Source organism: Astatotilapia calliptera, chromosome 15, assembly GCF_900246225.1.
Source record: "Astatotilapia calliptera chromosome 15, fAstCal1.2, whole genome shotgun sequence".
Classification (NCBI taxonomy): Eukaryota; Metazoa; Chordata; class Actinopteri; order Cichliformes; family Cichlidae; genus Astatotilapia; species Astatotilapia calliptera.
The window spans coordinates 17,340,282-17,360,464 of record NC_039316.1 but is presented as its reverse complement, the minus strand read 5'-3'; the positions used below and the strand labels follow the sequence as shown (position 1 = coordinate 17,360,464).

Genomic DNA, 20,183 nt, shown 5'->3' with positions numbered 1-20,183 from the left:
GCTAAGTCTAGGTAAAAGGTCATTCCTTCAGAGAGGTTATCGAGTTTTTTTCCAGTTTCTCGTGTGCAATTTTTCACAGTTGGGGCAATAATTTGAAAAAGACCACATGGATTATGGACATTAGTGAAATACTGACAGGAAAGCTAACAAAAATTTAAACACTGTTGATTTTGAGCAAATGTTTCACTTGTGTAAGAAAAAGCGTAGGAAGCTCTGAAAGATTCATTTAAGGGACTTTTACATATGATTCAATTCTTAATTTTGGTTTTCAGCTAACCGCATTATTCACACCGTTTTCCTGAAGTGTCAGTCATGCTTACGAGCTTCTGCATTAGTTCATCTCCTGAATCTTCCTTTATTTCCCAATATTAAAAAGAATTAGAAAACGTACAGCAGACGATCACGTTCTCTTTTCACTGTCCAACAAAGCTGAAATGCAACAAAAATGAAATTATATTATAAACCAATGACTGGTTACACTTCAGCAGAACGTCTGAATTGTTGTTAAGACAAGGAGTTGCTGTTGTGGTTAGGATGGTGTCCTTCCAGATAAGTCGCTGAATGAACAATAAAACAAGGACGGCTTCTTCTTCACTTTCTCTTCTCCTCATCTTCTTGAGGTACTTCTCTCTTCAGCCACCTTTTCTTTTCAATTTTTCAGTTTGGTCAGCTGGTAAGTTGATTTTTATATACAGATGCAGTCTATCTCTGATTTCACCATTCAAGAAAGAAAGAAAATCAGTGATAATGATGTACATGTTGTAGAAAAATAATAGTTAATGGACTGATGTTGGAGCATGTCTCTGTTATGACTTGGGTTTTATTTGCAAGGATAACTGCGTTTCATCATTGAATTTTATTTAATGGTTGTTGTTATGAGACACTGAGTGTAAGCATGCAAATGTGGATCAGAGCTGGCAAAGGCAAAACAAGCCAGCTGCAAAAAATCATGTATTTAGAGTAATTTAAAATCCAAAGATAATGCAATGTGGGCCAGAAAAGCCACAGAAGCGTCACCGAATATTGCGTGAAACAGTATCAGCTTTAAAATCATCATCTAAAATGAACTCTGCAAAAACTTTCTTTATGAACAGTTTAAGCTCAGTTTCTGGAATTCTTTGAATTATGCTTGGCGGCGGTTGGCGGTAACCAAGGCTAAGGTTTCAGTGTCCAGCAGATAAGTATGTTTTGGAGACTTGAAATCAGCAGCCGTGGCCTCTATCTGCACAGTCACAAGGCTGCAAGAAGTGATAAAAAGTTGGCCTTGTGAGTGAGGCTGTCTGTTCTGACCTGAACTGCAAGTCAGGTTACAAAATACTCTCTGTAATAATATATACACATCTGAGATCACCCACGCATCCCTTCAGAAATGACTGCCTTCGACTGCTGTGTCTATCTGCCTCCGTGTTTATTTCATCTGTACCTTCTTTAACAGAAGCAGGACAGCTGGTGATTGAAATGGGTGAATGGGATCTACTGGGCCACTTGCTGGATAAAGTGCAGAGCCACTCCACCGTGATCGGCAAAGTGTGGCTCACGGTGCTCTTTATCTTCCGCATCATGGTCCTGCAAACTGGTGCTGAGAAGGTTTGGTGCTGTTTTTATAGGACATATCTGAGTGAAAACCAGGATTATAGCTTTATGGTGTTTTTTTTAAATAACATTTTTAATTTTCCTCTGATCTCATTCAGGTTTGGGGAGACGAACAGTCTGACTTTGTGTGCAACACTCAGCAACCCGGCTGTGAGAACGTTTGCTATGACCTGGCCTTCCCCATCTCTCACGTGCGCTTTTGGTTTCTTCAGATTATTGCAATAGCGACTCCAAAGCTGTTATATCTCGGTCACGTCCTTCATGTTATCCACGTTGAAAAGAAGGTGTGTCGCTGCAGTACGTGCAGTACAATTGTATCACTGCTTTTTGTCATGCATGCCACACCTATAAGGGAGTGGCAATTGCATGGAAGAGAAGATCCTTTTAGCACCCTTTATGGGAAGTTAATTTGCGCCATCGTTAGCATTAATGTTTATCACTTAAAGAGGAAGCTTAAGACTGCGTCATTATTTTTCACCCCAGACATAACAGCTTTTATTCTTTCCACCTTATGAGTATGTCTATTTATGTGTGCTTTAACATGGCAACAATATTTGGAATAAAGCCCTGGGACATCAACACATTTTGACTACAGGAGCTGCTCCATGCCATGAAGCTCCTGGCACACAGTTTTTGCAATATTAATGCCAGAGGTTTGAACAGCTCCAGGTTTGAAGCTCTGTAGTTATCGAGTAAGTGAGAGTGTTGGTGACTTATTGTTGAGTCTGTTTCTATTTCGCAAGAATACGGACAGGGAAGACGTTTCACCAACTGGCTTGTTGCAACAGTAGTATACTGTTACAGTTACACTTGAATTCAGTGATCTCTTTAGAATGACAAAGGTTTGTAAAGGCAGACTACATGGCTGGGTGGTTGAATTTATACACCTGTGGCAATTGGAGTGAAAATTCAAACATTAAGAGGTGTGGTCCAGTGCTTTTGTCCATATTTCCGGTTTCCATTAGAGTAAATAACTTGCTAATAAAGACCTGGACACTTTTGCAGGCTAACCAAGTCAAACATAAACCAAACTTACAATGTAACATTTGCTGGTAATGTGCAGCTAGTAGACTCAAGTCTCCAAAGCTTTTGTTTTGGCTGAAAGAAGGAACCTGCAAAGGGCTTATATTACAAGCACTGCTGGAAATGATCCAGTGTAAACACAACATTTGATTTCATGTTTTCTTCACCTTGGTGGCCAAACATTCATGGGACTGGGTGGCAGTGCTAGAGTCTATCCCAGCTACCTTAGGATGAGAGGTGGGGTGCACTCTGGATGGGGCAGCATGATGGCGCAGTGTTGCCTGAAAGCACAAAGGTGCCGAGTTCAGTTCCAGCATCAGGCCAGGCCTGTGCCGTGTGAGTTTGCATTTTCTCCCTGTTTTCGCATGAGTTCTGGCTCCTCCCACAGTCCAAAGACATGTACTTAGTGGGGTTAGGTTAATTGATGATTCCAAATTGCCTATAGATGTGAATAGCTTCTCTATATGTTAGCCTGGCGACCTGTCCCGGGTGGACACCTGGGGCAAGCTCCAGGCCCCCACCCCCGCAACCCTGAATTGGAAGCGGAAGACAATGGATTGATAGTCAAACCATTTCTTGATGGCTTAAGAAGGAGTTTTCTTAGCAGGACAAATCTCTAGTGCTAGTTTAAAGAAACAAAAAAGCTTCTCAGTGCTTCTCCAATGCACATTATTAGCTGTTCCACCATATGCTAACATTGCTCTGATATTTTATATTGTGCTCATACATTTAGCCAAAATGTTAATGAAAACACAGCTTGGAACAGTGTGGCAGTTTGGAGTAACTGTTCAGCCATATTTTGGCAGAACATTTTGGAACTGTGAGAGTTTGTTCACACTGCCAGAATTAAGGTTTATCTGTTTCCTGGAAAATGTCTAACTCTGTGTTCTTGCTTTTCTAATCCAAGATGAAGGAAAGGATGAAGAAGCAGGAAGAGCTGGATGACCAAACCAATCTGCTCCTTAGGAGGGCCTATAAAGTTCCCAAGTACACCAAAAACAGCGGCAAGATCAGCATCCGTGGCCGCCTCCTGCGCAGTTACGTCCTCCATCTCCTGGCCAAGATTGCCCTCGAGGTTCTGTTTATCGTGGGTCAGTACCTTCTCTATGGTTTCTCCCTACAGACACGCTATGTCTGCACCCGCTTCCCCTGCCCGCACAAGGTGGACTGTTTCCTGTCCAGGCCCACAGAGAAGTCGGTCATCATCTGGTTCATGCTGGTGGCGGCTTGTGTCTCCCTCGTCCTCAGCCTGGTGGAGCTTTTCTATCTGTGTGTGAAAGCGGTGAAGGAATGCATGGCGAGGAGACAGGACTACACTGTGACCCCAGTGACTCCTCCACCCTCAGAAAGGAAGGCTTTTAAAAACCGGGACGAGATGATTCAGAATTATGTCAACCTGGAGCTGGAGCTGCAAGGACGAAAGTTAGGGGTGAACGGCATCACGAGTGGAGTCAGTGAGGCTCCTAGAAATGGATCACCTGAGAACAACAACATGGGGGAGATCCACATCTGATGTATAAGCCCAGCAATAGGTTGTACATGCGGTTCCTGGCAGTATTTGTATGCTCTGGAGGCTTTGGAGACGTGTGTTTGTGTGTGCACTAAATAGAGCAGGTGGGAGGGAAATGGCCAGCTTCTGCAAACAAGACTCAGTCACATGCAAAGGGCTGCAGAAAATTACATTTTTTTCACAATAGACAACTGGAGTTTACTGTTAATGCATTACATGATTGTAGTGAACTGCTTTCCACTTTTAATACATTTAATAATGTTTAATGCTGATTCAATAAACCTTCAATAAAGACCCAGATGTGACTGAAATGTAACTGTCCTGTTCTTATGCTATGAACCACCCTGTATGTAAAAGTAATGGAACATACATAATAAATGTTCAAATAATTTTTATGTGCAATGTCCCATACAATAATTTCCTCAATTTAAAATGAACAAAACCTCCATTCATCAATTTTCTCAATCCCTTATCTATCTTAGCATCATGGGTAGCTGGCGTTCATTCACACTGTCATGAGATAAGAGGTGGTGTTGCACTCTGGAGAGGTTGCCAGTTCTTACAAAGATACACAAACACAATATTAACATTTGCTTTTTTGTTGGGTTTTTTTTTTTTTTTAGTTAATTTTTTAAAAATTAAAACTGGACCATTAATGTATAAGCGTGTATATGGAGTAGCAGTTGTGTAATGCTTACAAAACTGATGAAATCTGGATCTGGATAATGACCTAAAATATATTAACCCTGTAAAGCCGGAAAATTCAATTTTTTTGAAAACTTAGTGTTTATTGAATCTAATGAAAAAATATATGCAATTTATTCTTTAAAATGTAACGGACAATTTCTTTTGTATTTGGTAGTTAGTTCAGTGTCTTTATTTGCACATCTGAACTATCAGCTCTGCGATTAATAGGCAGTTTCCTTTACTGCCTGAGCCACAGCAGCCACATTTGTTGTTAATAGCATCAGAAAAATGTACAATAAGAAACAGAAAAAAGATTAGAGCTAAACTATCTCTGCCTAAACTTAACAAAACTTAATTTACTACCACTTAGCTTTAGCTTAGCTTTTGACCTGCATAAGAAAAGTGACAGTAAACGGTTTTTCTAATCCCACAGATTATGAATAATTTCCTGGTTGCAGGGCGTGATGTTTTGATGATTCTGGCAGGAAACAGCTGGTTATGAATGTTACTGTGAGTCACAAAACTTACCAGTTCATCTACTTGAACCTTATCTACAATCTCATGACTAAAACATTTGTTGACTAAATCAACAAATGTTTTAGCAAGGTGCGCGAATTCCAATCTAGCCTCCCAACTGGGAATTACACAGTACTTCATCATCCATGTGCATAGTTCTCATTTGTGTGTGAAATACACAAATAAATGAAATTGATAAATACATATATTTTGAACACATGCACCTTATTTTCAACTTCCAGTGCTATTTTAAAGTGACATCTCTTGCTCGCCGACTGTGCAGCTGACAGAAGACCTTCTTCTCTTCTGACACATTCATGATTAATGGTTTCACATAGAGTGCAAATTTCAAACTAACCTCCCAATTCAGACTAATACAGTTACTCATCATGCTACTCCTCCTCTTCCTCATTTGTATATAACACACACAAAAAATGTAAATACATGAAAACACACACACACACACACACACACACACACACATTCCTATTTTATTTATTTTCAAACTTTAATGGCGGTTCACTGACACAACTGAACTGAACACTTGTCAATTATTACACCCGCTGCCCTCTTGGTCTGGTGTTTCTTAAACTTTTCCTGCTCTTGTTAGCTCACAGATGTGTGTTGCGTAACTCAGCCGCTGATCAGAGCCCAGAAATCCAAGGTCCAACTATAGTTGGTGATCTTTCTCAACGAGACTCAGTCCTCTCTGAGCAGATCAACAGGTAAGATGTAACGGTTTCTCTCCTCTGCTTTAGATAACCGATCATTTTATCAATTAGAGAAAATTGTTATTATATTGGAATTTTTCACACTAAAGATTCATTTCTTACTTTATCGTAAGTACATGGCTGGTTGTTAATTTACTTTTCAGTTATAATTACTATTTTTTGATTACATTAACAGCATCAGATTTCTTTGTTAATTTTATTTATGGTATAGTTTTAATCATATTATAGCTTAATTTTCTGTATGCATAAAAATTAGCATGTACTTATTTTAAAAGAAACATTTTTTAAAGTTTTTTTTTTTTTCACTTTTACTCATTTGTCTGATGACACTGTGTCTCTTGTTCTTCCGTTTTCTAATGATTAATGATTATGTGTGGAAAATATTGATCCAAAAGCTCAAGGGTCAGAATACTGTAATTTCTTCTTCCTTCTCAGGTTTTAGGAGATAAAATGATCTATCTAAAGAGCTGTAAGCTCTTTTCATTCACCAGGAGTTTATTGATTAAAGAATAAGTTGTAGTTAATGTTTCAGAAATAAGGTGTGGTGTTATGTCTTTACAACGTTTGCCTTCTTTTTTCAGAAATAGAGGCTAAACACTGTCATTAAAGATGGGAGACTGGGGGTTTCTGTCAACCTTGCTGGAAAAAGTCCAGTCACACTCCACTGTGATTGGCAAGATCTGGATGAGCGTCCTCTTCCTGTTCAGAATCATGGTTTTGGGTGCAGGTGCTGAAAGCGTCTGGGGTGATGAGCAGTCAGATTTCGTCTGCAACACTCAGCAACCTGGTTGTGAGAATGTGTGCTACGACCATACTTTCCCCATCTCGCACATTCGTTTCTGGGTGCTCCAAATCATCTTTGTCTCCACGCCAACACTTATCTATCTGGGCCACGCCATGCACATCATCCACAAGGAGAACAAGCTGAGGGAGCTGCTCTCCAGCCCTGGTGGCACCCAGTGCAAAAGGCCCAAATACACAGATGAAAGGGGGAAGGTGCAAATCAAGGGGAATCTACTGGGGAGCTATCTGACCCAGCTTGCGGTCAAGATAGTTATTGAGGCCGGCTTCATTGTGGGACAATACTATTTGTACGGCTTCGTCATGGTCCCCATGTTCCCCTGTTCTAGAAAGCCCTGCCCCTTCACTGTTGAGTGCTACATGTCTCGACCCACAGAGAAAACCGTCTTCATTATTTTCATGCTGGTGGTGGCCTGTGTTTCTCTGTTTCTGAACGTCATTGAGATGTTCTACCTGATTTGCAAAAGGGTCAGGTGTAGACGTCGCCCTCATAAGTTTACCTCTCCAGAATATCCTGCTAGCCTCTCAGGTCCAAGGTGGCCAACTGCAGAGGAAGCCCTCAAGCAGAACAGGATGAATGCAGATCTTGAAGCCAGCCACAGTGTTGCAGGGAGCTTGGATGGGGCCAAGGATGAGAAACGACTCCTGAGCGGTCATTAAAAACCACGTCTGTGACAATTAAAATGTATTATCTTGCTCGGTGTCTGCATTCAGATACATCCAAGGGACTGAAAGACAATAGAAAAGCTTTGTCATTCTGCATTAATATGTTAGTATGTGCTTAGAAAAGTCTTCACATAATACATTGTTGTATTTTTACTTATATATTCTTCTAGCATTTGCTTCCATTCCTTTGTATATGCCTGAAAATCTATTACTAAAAGGTGCAATACTAACATATTTATATTATACGAGCAAACTTTAGCTGCCAGTTCTATACTGCAAATCATCAAATACAGCAACTTACTGTAAAGTAGATTATAGCAGGAAAACTGTCAAATAAACAGTAAACTGCTAGTAATCCTGCCATCAGTATTCTGCTGACAACATGAAAAAAATTGTAACAGTTTAATGAGAAAAAATGTCTGTATGCCCGGTCATGTTCTCTAAGTTATGGTATTGTCTTGTTCATTTTCTATGAGTTGATTTACCTACTGAAAGATAAAAATGATGTTGTTTGTTATGTGTAAGCAGCTTTTTTTGTATACTTATTTGTTTGAAATAAATGACTTGAACTTGAAGAAACGTTGCTTCTATCAATCTCGTCTTTAGATGTTCACACTTTTCAGTTCATAAGCCCTTATTTTGAAAAACCATGATTTACACACATTTTGTGTGACTTCATATCTACAACTAATAATTACTTTCATTATTCATTAGTTTTTTAGGTTTTTCTAGTTTCAAGTTTTATTGTCATGTACAGATAAACAGTGTAGCCACATTTACCCATAATGAAGTTCTTTGGCTCGTGCTCCTCAGCTTTACATGAGCATATAGAAGTGTGCAGTTAAATTAAGAAGAAAATAACAGAAAATAGCGGTAATAATTATGATAAAGAGGAAAAAAGAGAAAAAAGTATTCAATATTTAGAGAATTTAAGACAAGTACTATATACAGTTTGTGCAAAACTAGTGCAATGCCCATTGACCTCTTGCAGACTTGTACCCCCCTTAGATATCTTAGATCAAGTGATCTTTTGCTTTTAGCTGTACCAAGGTCGAGGCTGGTTCATAGAGGTGATCGAGCATTTGCAGTCGTAGCGCCTAAGCTGTGGAATAATTTACCCCTACACATCAGACAGGCTCCTACTGTCAATCTTTTTAAAGCTTATCTTAAAACGCATTTTTATTTACTGGTTTTTAATACAGCATGAGAGTTGTTTGTTAATTCATATTTGGTGTTTGCTTTTAATACTCTAAGTTGTTTTATTATGTATGTTGTATTCTTGTACAGCACTTTGGTCAATGCTCCTGTTGTAATTAAATGTGCTATATAAATAATTAAACTATTAAACTATTTAAGTGGCATTAGTTGAAGTGACAGTGTGTAGAAACTGGCAAATAACAACAGTCAAAGCCTCCCAGAGCTGATAATAGTGATAATAGCTGATAGTTTTGTTTAACATATTTTGAAATGAAATAATTTTACATTTTGCTAAACTTATGTAAATAATTGTTTAATACAAGGTTGTTACAAATGAATCATGTGGCGACTGACTAATTTTTCCATCTATAATCTGGTATTTCTTCAGAATGGGGTGCGGCTGTTAGGTTGACTGGTAATCGATCGCGCTATACTTTCAAAGTTTTATCTAAAGACAACGAGAATATCTTCATAAAAAAAAACATAAAGAAAAAAAAGAAAGATCAAATATATCAGCTCAGCATATTTCAGTTCAATATCTCAGTCTTTGTGAAGCTTATAATACTAAACTTACTCAGTTTGTTCGGACTTTCAGCATTTTTTTAATGACAAAACGAACATGAGTCCTCACAAAATGCAGCAGCGTTCATGTTCATTGTAATCTGTTTGCACCGTTTAGTCGTTGACTCTGTTACTGTTTGACTAAAAATGCATAACTGACAAATGTTGTTGAATTCAAAATGTTAAAGAAGCTTATCATACAGTGATAACTACTACTGTATCATCTTATGAAACCAATACAGAGGGGAAAAAATCAAGTACAAGCGGTTAAAAGTTTGGCAATCATTAACATTTTCCATGTTCAGCCCAATTTTGTCTACATGAGATTTCTCATTTCCAGATGTCATGACAACGTGACAGCTCACACGCTTGCACAACTCCATCTAATCTAAAGTTCAAGGTATCATAGACAAGTCTGGTTTGGTACGCTCGCTGCCATTCAGCTCTACAACTGGTGACTGATTCGCTTGCCTGCAAGAAGAGCTGTTACACTCAAAGGTAAGCTACAGAATGACCTATTTAAAAATCCTCCTCATTTACAAGGCATTTATTTTTAATTATAAACTGTAAACAGGGTAAACTTTTAATTAATATATTGGAATAAGATTCAAATAATGTCATGTTCTCATTATTAAGGTATCTTAAGATGCATCTTGTCATGTGTTGACTGATGAGCACTGATTATTATTAGGGAGTGTATGTTAGTGAGACAAAATGACACACTATACATAATCTGTGACAGTAAACATCTGATTAACTACATTTTTCTGTATTTTCTCAGATTGGATAAATCAGTGATATGCAGTTATTATGCTGTTAATGCACTAAAGGGCTTTTCTTTCATATGATAAAAATATAGTGAAAGCCATATACAAACATCCGTTGCTTGTACATTCTTGTTTAAAATCCAATCAAATATATTTATTCCACAGCTCCTACTTTAACTTCTAAACAGTTATTGGGGATAGTAGTACATGTGATTGTCTTAGAAGCAGGGCAGACTTTCTGCTGCTTCTGGTGATGTTTAACAATTTCCACTGATTGATTATAACAAACTACAAGTTAATAATTTAAATAATAAGATACTTCAATCTATAAGTTTGAAAGACTCAAAATTTGAGGCCAGTTTAGTCATTTGACTCTAAAATTTAAGTTTAATTCAGGGTTTTGTCTCAGTTAGATATAATTTGAATATAGTGTACTGCATATGCAACAGCTAAATAAACAAACTATGATCTCCTCAGCAAAACATTTATTTTCTAAATGATCTGCCGAAGGCTAGATTTGATGAAACTTTGAATTTATTCACATCTTATCAGTCATTAAGGATCTTTATTTGTTTTCAGAAACCATGGGTGAGTGGGGATTTCTGTCTTCGCTGCTGAATAAGGTCCAGTCCCACTCCACGGTCATCGGGAAGGTCTGGCTCAGCGTGCTTTTCATCTTCAGGATCATGATCCTTGGAGCTGGAGCAGAGAAGGTCCGCTTCTACTTTTTCATCTTTTGAGGGAAAGAATTATACATAACTCACATGCCTTAGGTACTTTTGTGAGTTTTGGCCTTTCAGATTAAAAACAAACAAACAAACAAACAAACAAACAAAAAAAACGCCCTCTGGTGGGTATAACAAAAGTCCACATAAAAACAGTGTTGAAACTAAAATTCAAATAATGCTTTGATAGAGTAAATTTTCTTCACAAACAGTGGATTACAGTGGATATGAGAATTACACGTTTTTCTCAATATAAATTTGCTAGGTTGCACTGACAGTGAAAAAACACTGGTTTGGTACATTGAAGTTTTATTATTAAAGTTGATCTTACTATAGATATATAGCCTAATTCTATTTTATAGCCTGGTCATTGTACAGAGTAACACTTTACAAAATATGTAAAATATACAATATATTTTTGGTTTGTTGTCTTAAAAGTGTAAACGCAAGGCAGTGGTCTGCAATAATTTGATTATTTCAATAGTTAAGATGAGAATTTTTCAAATTAACTTCACAATTGTTAAATATATTATAGTCTTTATATGTACATATGCATACTGAACAAGTTAAATGCACTTAGAAAATTTGGTTAAGCTAAGAAAATTTCCAAATCAATTATTTTAACCTAAGTTGTACCAGGTCTGTGACTCTTTGCATCTACCAGTCTGCACTGTTCATACTCAGGCAAATCAAGTGTACCAGTTATTCAATTAAAAGAGCACAGATAACTCTGTAAAACGAGTTCATTTATAAAACTAGTATGAAAGTTAAGTTAAATCAGCTTGCTTACTATATGTTAGGACATTGATTTTGCACTTCAGTGTATAGGATTTGTGCTGCTGTGTGACTAAATGTAATACCTTAATTTATTTTTATTTTTTTTAATAATAATAATAAACACTGTCATCTGAACATTGCAGGTTTGGGGTGATGAACAGTCCAAGATGGTTTGTAACACCAAACAGCCTGGTTGCAAGAACGTGTGCTATGACCACGCCTTCCCAATCTCACATATACGATTCTGGGTCCTGCAGATCATCTTCGTCTCGACACCGACACTGATCTACCTCGGTCATGTCATGCATGTCATCCACAAAGAGAAAAAGCTGAGAGAATATATACAGACCCACTCTAGCAGTGAAATAACAAAAGCTCCAAAGTATACAAACGAGAAAGGAAAGGTGCAGATTAAAGGTAATCTGCTGGGAAACTACATGGTCTCCATAGTGTTCAGGATCCTCCTGGAGATAGCATTTATTGTGGGGCAGTATTATCTGTATGGGTTCGTCATGGACCCACTAATTGAATGCTCCCGAGCCCCATGTCCCTACACTGTTGAGTGCTACATGTCTCGACCCACTGAGAAGACCATCTTCATCATGTTCATGATGGTAGCATCCTGCCTGTCACTTGTGCTCAACGTGGTTGAGATCTTCTACCTGCTGTGTTGTCGCTCATCCAGACGAAAGGCCAAAACAGTGCCGATGACCGCCATTCCCCTTCACCCCCGTTTCACCAGTGACACCATGTTGAAAAATCAGAAACTTAGCCTCAATGATGTCAGTAACAGCACAGCCTGAGAAGTGCGGCTTTGATCCAATGTGCAGTATTTGAACAGTTAACTAGGGCAAATAACAAAGAGGCTAATAGGGATACATTGCAAGAAGCTTTGGCACACATTTGTAAAAGGGAAAACAAACGTCTTTCACAGCTATTTATTTTAAATGCTTGAAATTCATGCAATAAACTCACACATCTGAAACATCTAAAACAATCTGATGTTTGGTATATTGTCACTGGAGTAAACTGTTTTTGTCTCTTTTTAACTTACTTTTGGTTTTGTACATAATATTACAGGTGCATGTTTTGGTGTTAGTTGAAAAGTCTGATGTGTGGCCTTTGACTACATGGGCTAAATATCTAAAGACTAGATTTCTGAACCCACTGCTGATATGTTTTAACTGCTGCAGTTTGCATTTACTAAAAGCCATTTTGTAGCGCTAAGAAGGTATGACTGTTAGCACTACTTTGCTTTATAAATGTCTTTTTTCTTTGTTTCTCTGATGTACTGATGATTTTACAGACATGGATGTTTTGGAAATGTACATTTATGTCATTTAAAATGGTTTGCTTTGATGTTTATATATTAATATATGTGACTTCATGTGGCTTGTCTTTGTACCTCGTGTAATCTTAATAAATATTATTGAGAAAAAAAATTTTTTTATGTTTTGAATTTTGTTTTAAAATTCTGTTTATGTTTAATTATCTTTGTATTGGAAACTCTTTCATTTGATTTATTATAAATGACTCACTGAGAAGAAGTAAAACATCAAGGACAAATTTCAGATCTGTGAGGAGAAATAAATACCAATACTCAGATGTAGACTATTAGAACAAATTAAAAGTAGTATGTGATTATGAAGTTCTGTAACTTTACAAAGATGATGCAAATGACTGTTGCAGCTCTGTGGTTCTTTTTTTTGTCCATGTGGATTAGATGAATAAAGCATGCAGATGATTTAACTTTGCAGTTCTTAAAATCAATGCATAGCAGCTAAAGGAGTAAAGATACAGCAGTTTGTCGACGTTTTTGCCACAACTTTTTTTTAAAATTGTTATTCTTTACTTTATTTGAAATTATGAAAGTTAACAGTCAGTCATTCCAGTTCAGTTTGTACAGTAGACATACAAGGCAAATAAGTGTAACAATAAGCAGTATGTGGAAAATAAGATGGGTAAATAGATAAAGGAAATTTAAAAAAAAAAAGAAATTTTTGGCCACAACTTATAAAGCCCAGCTTTTAAAGTTTGTTCTCACTGCCCCCGAGTGGTCAACAACACACAAGAGGTTTAATGGACACATGAAGCGTTTGAATAGCCCCCAAAACAACTTCATGAGGTTGAGGAAAGACATGACGCAGAATTCATAAGGATGCAGGAAAAGAAAAGTACTCAACTAACCAACTATACTTACACAGGCCTTCTTAATGATGAGAATTATTGCTGTGGGCCTACTGTGTTGAAAAGAGGTGGACTAGGAAAAGCACTACTTAGATAAGTCATGCTGTGTGTTCTTACTGTGTTATTTTATATGAGCCACATAAAAGAGAACCACGGGTGAAAAATATCATTGTGTTACCTAGGCAATCCTCAATTAAAATCACCATACAGCTTGTTTTATAAGAAATAAACATTTTTCACAATGAGGTAAGTTGACTACCCTGTCCACTAATGTTCTTTATCTTCCTCTTTATGTTATCCAGTGCAACTTGTGCCTTTATGCTATGTTATGCTAATCCCTGTTGATCATTTTAATATAGCTAGTAATTTACAAAGCTCTTATGTATTGGCCCTGTATGTATGGCTGGCAACCTAATACATATATATGTATCAGGTTGCCAGATATATATATATATATATATATATATATATATATATATATATATATATATATATATATATATATATATATATATATATATATATATATATATATATTTATTTACACGTACACTAGAACACTAGATGGCGCTATTAGCCCTTAAATCTGAGCAGTGGTGCCGTGTGGATTTTATGGTGACGCCCACTCAGCGACGCCGGCTTCCTCTTTCTCACAATAACAACAGCTGGCCCCAGTTAAAGATGGCCGTCGCAACCGTGGCGGGGCTCGATGCCCACAGGATGGAGGAGAAGAAGTTGGAGTACTTCTCCTCCATCAACTCCATGGCAAAGAAAATAATGCAGGAGAGGGAGAAAATCAAAGCCAAGCACGGCTCGTCCTGGGAGAAAATGACGCCGCAAGAGCAGGACAACGCCATCGACAACTGGATGATGGATCCTCATATCCGAGCCCGATACGCTATGCACAGAGTTGAGCGTGAAGAAGTGGTCTGTTACCCTAAAATGCTCATTCAAACGGGTCAGAAGATAGTTCACTTCGGAGAAGAGGTACTTAAAAGACATTAGAGTTTGGATTTTGTGTGTTTAAGGTGTGTTTTAGGGCGAGGATAGCCCGCTAACAAGAAAAGCCTGCTAACGAGAGCCACGTAGCCTCGAAAATATGTTGGTAAACGTCACTGTGGCGAGACGGCTGGCGACAAATATGGTGTTGTGTCACTGTATAATGAATAGAAATATTTAAGAGTGAAACATTTTATATTTTAAAGGGTTTAAAATGACATTGGCTTTATCTTTATATGTGGTAAGAGCCACTGTATTTATGCGAGTTTCATTATTAATGTAATCGTTGATTTGTAAAAGATAAATGCAGAAAAAAAGTAGTTTGCAAAGACAGTTCGCCTTTTATGCGCTTTAAATACTTGTAACTAATAACATATTTACTGTTTTATAATAGTAAGCATCAAAACATACACATCAGCTCACAGCAACACTTTTTTAAAAATGATATCAAGGCTGCTATGAGCAGATTTTGACAAGTGTTTAACTCCTAAGAAAAACTGGCAGGTAGGAAGTATCATTTGTTGCCTTTTAACCGATAAACCAGTGTATCAAAAGGAAGTCTTACAATAGACAAGGTATTTGTTGGCGCTAGATTATAGAAAATACACACATCATATGTTACTTTAGCCACCTAACCTAGTATAAATACCCTTAAATACGGGCAGTGAGCACAATGACTGTGTAAGCTGAAACTAATCACAGCATGTGTTTGTGTTTAGGATATCACCTGGCAGGATGAGCATTCTGCACCTTTTTCGTGGGAAACAAAGGTAAAAATAAATTAACAGGAATGTCTGTTTTCTGGATACATAAAGTATATCCTCCCTTACATGTCATTCGCATCTTTCAGAGTCAGATGGATTTCAGCTTGACATCAGGCCCTGTAGACCAGGGGATCTCATCATCCTCTCAGTCTGACTCAAAAGCGGCGAAGGTTACTCATTCCGGTCAGATTGGCAAGAGTGCAGCAGGAACAAAGGTATGGTGGGGCCTCATGTTTGAAGCAGAGATTCAGCATGCACATTTGGAAGGGAAGTGTTTGCTGTTGTAATAGGACTGTAAAATGAGTGAAACATTTGCAGTAGTCGAGCATAAAGTGGATGTGGTGATGTTTGTTTAATTTTGTGTAAAAATGGCAGAAATGTTAACTGTATATATTTTTTTGTATTTCTTACGGTTAATGCCTGACTACTGGTATTGTGATTTTTTTTTTTTCACAGAACAATTGCTTGTTGTAGCCACAAAAAAAGTTTTCAGATACATTTATTTCTGAAAAACCTTCACCTTTGCTCACATTTTTAAAAAGAGCTAAGTAGATCACCTAAAATAGGTTTTAGGAATTTTACCCGAGAAGCCTCGCTTCATAGTATCTTAAGAATGCAGGACTGTGTGCATAACTGTTTCTGTGTGGTTGGGAAGGTGTCGGTCAGCGAGGGCCGGAGACCAGAAGAGGAGTCATCTTTCTGGAAGATCAGTGCTGAGAGGTCCAGGCTGGAGGGTGAGCAAGCTGACTTCCAGTCCCTGACCCCCAGCCAGATCAAGTCCATAGAGAAAGGAGAGAAACCCCTCCCATCCTACCTCCGACAGGTACGCATGTAAAAATACCATCACATCCTATTTACTGATTACAATCTGAAGGTTGCAACTTCTTCAAAAAAAGTTATGGATGATGCCGAATTCTCAGGCAAAAACATTTGTTATGATCTGTAAAGTTTCTGATAAATAACAGATGGAAAGTTCCAGCCTTAACATGTGTTATCAGACTGTGTCTTAAAATAGAACCTAGCCTGAAACTGCAATATCTGGCATCAGTGACGCCTCCACGAGTAGAAGCAGATGGCAAATGTAAACAAGCTACAGTTTAAGAAGGAGAGAAAAGAAAATGTAAAATTGATGCCAGGTTTGTTTCTGAACGTTATCCTTCAATGCTGCTTTCTTTACATTTTCCCACAGGATAGCTCTGTCAGCGCCAAGGAGCCTGAAACTGCAGAGCACCATGCTCCAGCTCCCACTAGGTCCACCAAGCATAGAGCACCCAAGCCTCCTGTGCCACCACCTCCTATCCCCACCGCTGTCAGCGCAACCCCGGCATCCATCTCCATTTCTCCAAACCCGCCCCCACCTATCAGCGTCCCATCTACAAATGCAGGCTGGGAGAGATCTCAGAGCACCCTGCCATCCGTCAGCAACACGGTCGATGAAATGTTCGCCTCCAACCTGGTGTCCAAGCCTTCAAATGTCTCGAAGGAGAAAGAGAAGGAGGAAGAGAGCTCAGCCAATATTGACGTCAGCCCCACTTTTACCCAGGTAAGTTCCGTTTTCAGAGACTGCAAGTACTAAGTACATTTGAATTAAGCATTTGCTTTGGATTTTATTAAACACTAGCTAAAGTTAAGAATAAAAGGCCCAGCTCTTTGAAGTACCTGCTGCTTGATGGTGACCGGGCATGAGATATGCTTTAAAAAGGTCATACCGTATGTGTTTATCCCAGTATTTACAGGCCCATGATAATATTGGTTCTTGACCTGGTCCAAGCTTTCTAAAGGTCGGGTTTACATTTATAGTTTAGAAAACTTTTTTTTTTTTTTTTTTTTTTTTAAACGTAATTTAACAAAATGGTTATGTTTTTAGTTTTGCTTCATTATTGTTTGTACTGACACAGAGAAACTAAGTTTTACATTAAAGGGAGGACTCAGTGTTATTGATAAGGATGAAACCTAATATTGGATATTAACAGCAAACCTTGACATTTTGTGTCATAACGTTGGAGCTGAGAGTTAACATGTAGTTGCTACATTTTCATTTTGTTGGTGTTGGACATAGTGGCTAAAGTCTATTACTGACCCGTGTTTCTGTATTAAGGCTTCAGACTGATGTGTTACAGGATCAACGCAGATGCCACAATGACAGTGTACGACTTATTCTGCCAAGAGACATCACTGGTCTTTCAAACCTGGCCTTTCTCCAACACGACCACCTTTGTTTCCTTTGTAACAGAAGACTAATATGTTATTTATGGTCTTGTGTTGGAACCTAATCACATAGCACTTTAGCTGCTTGACAATGCAGTTTGCAAGAAAGCCAAAAATGCAAAGCCCAGTGACAGTAATGAAGAGTGCAGGTAGAATACTGAATGGCTTGAACAGGACAGAGATGATTAAAAAATATGATAGACAAACTGTCACAAACTGGCTTAATTACATGAGGCAAACACAAACCCTAAAGAGGGCTGATGCTATGTGCAATTAAAGAAAGAGTCCCAAGCTTTAATAGCCCATGTGAGGTCCATGTCACCTGACAAGCCTCCCGTGTCAGCCAGTCTTTAGCAAGAGTAGGACAGTGGGAGGGGCATTACCAAGCAAGGTCTTTGTCTTTTATGACTTCTTCGTTGGTAGCCCAATAATAGCACAAACGCAGTCTGTACAGTGTCTTCTGCCTCACTGCTATTTATCAGGATCTCTCTGTTTCTCTCCTTTCAGTTTAATACAAGCAGCAACATCCTGAAGACCGGATTCGACTTCCTAGACAACTGGTAAACCACAGCAGGACCCAGTCACTGCTCTGAATGAGTCATCCTCATCATAACTTTAAAGAAGGACCACACTACCATGACCACAGACATCCACGTCTAGATTTAGGAGACACCATTTTTTAAAAATAACCACATTATGTTCTTGTAATCGTCTTCAGTGGGTAGTTAAGACATTATCTCACTGCTCCTTTCCTGGTGGATTTTTCCCCCCTCTCCTTTCTCAGAATAGGATCGAGTCCATAGAATTGCCAAACACTTCCACATTTACCACTTGATATGAAGTCTGCTGGAAATCCACTCAGAGAAAAATTGAAATCAATAAGTTTATCGATCTGATGTACACGCTGGTCACATAATCCTGCTGCATACAGTAACCTGATGATTCTGTTGCGTACGTGTGCTGTGAATGCACAGTTGATTTCACACGTAGCTCCTAGACACGAGTTTATCAAATGAACAGTTTTATTCGTCAACATGGAACAAAACACTAAACCCATATCCAGGTTTAAGTTAATATTTTTTGTTATTCTTTATTGCTCATGTTCTTTTTATTTATGCTTATATATTCCTGTAAACCTAAGAAATTTAGAGTAGTGCGTGATGTTGCAGTCCTGACCCACACAGTGCAATTACTACAGTAAAAATCTTGGGATTTTACCGTTACATCTCTTATTATTGCAGAATGTATTTAAAGCTTTTATACATACATAGAAATAGATGGTTGGTTTAAATGTAGCTAAATAGAAACCGCAGCATTGTTCTGTTTGGTATTTGGAAAAAAACACACAGGAGGGAAGAACTGGGAAGTGCTCAGACTTAGTCATGGAAAAGTCATGGGCTGTATGTCCGGGCTGCTATGGGAACCAGTTACAGATGTCCTGCATGGATTCAGCTACTTGGAAACACTTTCACACCTCCCAGCTTTCACCTTTGACCTCAAAATAATGCTGAACAAATCTAGTGTGCATAGTGTGAAATGATTCACACTCAACTATTGTGTCGTAGGTAAATGGGCAGGCTTATAGTGTTTGGTGGCACTTGTGTCAGATCTACATGTAATGCTTAGTTTTCTATATTTATCTGCTCATTGTATCTTCTGTTACACACATGCATCACATTCATGCATTTTGGGGTCACAGTTTGGAAGGAAATAAACAAATTGTACTTAAACCTGGCTATTATCTTTTTCATTCTATCACAAATGCCTCCATGACACCCAAAAATATATTTTCCTCAAATAGTAAAGACCATGATGATGAAAGTTTCCATGTGGAGGAAAAGGAAGGAGTCATTGCAGTAGCTTATGGTAGTAAAAACCTACAACAGAAAAAGTGGGGAAAAAGAACTCTGTGTTTCTCCATCTATGATTCCTAATCCATCATGTCATTAGGAAGGAGAGAGAAGGATGCTGCAGTTGAAGGAAGTTTTGTGCTGCTCTGATAAAACATCTCATCAGCCCCGTTTAGAATCATTAGACCTAAATCTACCATCTCCCTCCGGGGTGCAAAGCAACCACAATGCAGCGTGTATTTTAGGAAAGCAAGAGCGATATTCTGTTTCATGCATTATGTATGTTGTGAAGGGCTGGTGTAGGCATAGCTGCTCAGCTCTCTCGCACTGAGGTAAAGTAACATTTGTCAGTGTTGCTAGGGTTTGATGGACCTAAATTGTTTTGTTTTTTTAACTTAAGTAAAGTCTGTACAGCAAATGTAAAGCTGCTTTCCTGTTTTAGTCCAATGGTCATCTAAAGCTTCATTAAGGCATAATTCTATAGATTTCAAAAATCTTTATATTAAGTGAACAGGCTGTTAGGCAAAAAAGCATGGTTATTATAGTTTACTTAAAATAAACTAATATTAGATGAGAAAAAGCCCCTGGTCCCCCTGGCTCTGTTGGGCCTCCTCCGGTGCA

General features: G+C 38.2%; 4 protein-coding genes across 5 annotated transcripts; all 4 read left to right on the top strand.

Annotated features, from left to right (window-relative positions):
* Positions 1-522: 522 nt before the first annotated feature.
* On the top strand, positions 523-4,442 carry LOC113006985 (gap junction Cx32.7 protein-like). 2 transcript variants are annotated; one of them, XM_026143263.1, is made up of 4 exons: positions 523-673; positions 1,436-1,587; positions 1,692-1,877; positions 3,524-4,442. In XM_026143263.1, exons 1-4 carry the CDS (start codon positions 562-564, stop codon positions 4,127-4,129), a joined length of 1,056 nt encoding a protein of 351 aa, XP_025999048.1. In that variant the 5' UTR covers positions 523-561; the 3' UTR covers positions 4,130-4,442. The 2 variants fall into 2 exon arrangements, with proteins under 2 accessions (XP_025999048.1, XP_025999049.1); XM_026143264.1 differs by lacking the exon at positions 523-673 and adding an exon at positions 1,174-1,306.
* Positions 4,443-5,884: 1,442 nt separating this feature from the next.
* On the top strand, positions 5,885-8,050 carry gja13.1 (gap junction protein alpha 13.1). Its single transcript, XM_026194886.1, has 2 exons — positions 5,885-6,054; positions 6,642-8,050. Exon 2 carries the CDS (start codon positions 6,670-6,672, stop codon positions 7,519-7,521), a length of 852 nt encoding a protein of 283 aa, XP_026050671.1. The 5' UTR covers positions 5,885-6,054; positions 6,642-6,669; the 3' UTR covers positions 7,522-8,050.
* A 1,636-nt stretch (positions 8,051-9,686) lies between these two features.
* On the top strand, positions 9,687-13,249 carry LOC113006599 (gap junction Cx32.2 protein-like). Its single transcript, XM_026142664.1, has 3 exons — positions 9,687-9,783; positions 10,632-10,765; positions 11,698-13,249. Exons 2-3 carry the CDS (start codon positions 10,637-10,639, stop codon positions 12,355-12,357), a joined length of 789 nt encoding a protein of 262 aa, XP_025998449.1. The 5' UTR covers positions 9,687-9,783; positions 10,632-10,636; the 3' UTR covers positions 12,358-13,249.
* A 1,119-nt stretch (positions 13,250-14,368) lies between these two features.
* c15h1orf198 (chromosome 15 C1orf198 homolog) lies at positions 14,369-19,442 on the top strand. Its single transcript, XM_026142663.1, has 6 exons — positions 14,369-14,728; positions 15,460-15,510; positions 15,591-15,719; positions 16,160-16,327; positions 16,694-17,047; positions 18,220-19,442. Exons 1-6 carry the CDS (start codon positions 14,423-14,425, stop codon positions 18,274-18,276), a joined length of 1,065 nt encoding a protein of 354 aa, XP_025998448.1. The 5' UTR covers positions 14,369-14,422; the 3' UTR covers positions 18,277-19,442.
* Positions 19,443-20,183: the final 741 nt, after the last annotated feature.

Coding starts and splice junctions, on each gene's coding strand:
- LOC113006985 (XM_026143263.1), top strand. CDS start 562: ATGAACAATAAAACAAGGACGGCTTCTTCTTCACTTTCTCTTCTCCTC. Junction 1,588..1,691: donor TGCAAACTGGTGCTGAGAAG/GTTTGGTGCTGT, acceptor GATCTCATTCAG/GTTTGGGGAGACGAACAGTC. Junction 1,878..3,523: donor TTATCCACGTTGAAAAGAAG/GTGTGTCGCTGC, acceptor TTCTAATCCAAG/ATGAAGGAAAGGATGAAGAA.
- gja13.1 (XM_026194886.1), top strand. CDS start 6,670: ATGGGAGACTGGGGGTTTCTGTCAACCTTGCTGGAAAAAGTCCAGTCA.
- LOC113006599 (XM_026142664.1), top strand. CDS start 10,637: ATGGGTGAGTGGGGATTTCTGTCTTCGCTGCTGAATAAGGTCCAGTCC. Junction 10,766..11,697: donor TTGGAGCTGGAGCAGAGAAG/GTCCGCTTCTAC, acceptor TGAACATTGCAG/GTTTGGGGTGATGAACAGTC.
- c15h1orf198 (XM_026142663.1), top strand. CDS start 14,423: ATGGCCGTCGCAACCGTGGCGGGGCTCGATGCCCACAGGATGGAGGAG. Junction 15,720..16,159: donor AGAGTGCAGCAGGAACAAAG/GTATGGTGGGGC, acceptor GTGGTTGGGAAG/GTGTCGGTCAGCGAGGGCCG. Junction 16,328..16,693: donor TCCCATCCTACCTCCGACAG/GTACGCATGTAA, acceptor ATTTTCCCACAG/GATAGCTCTGTCAGCGCCAA.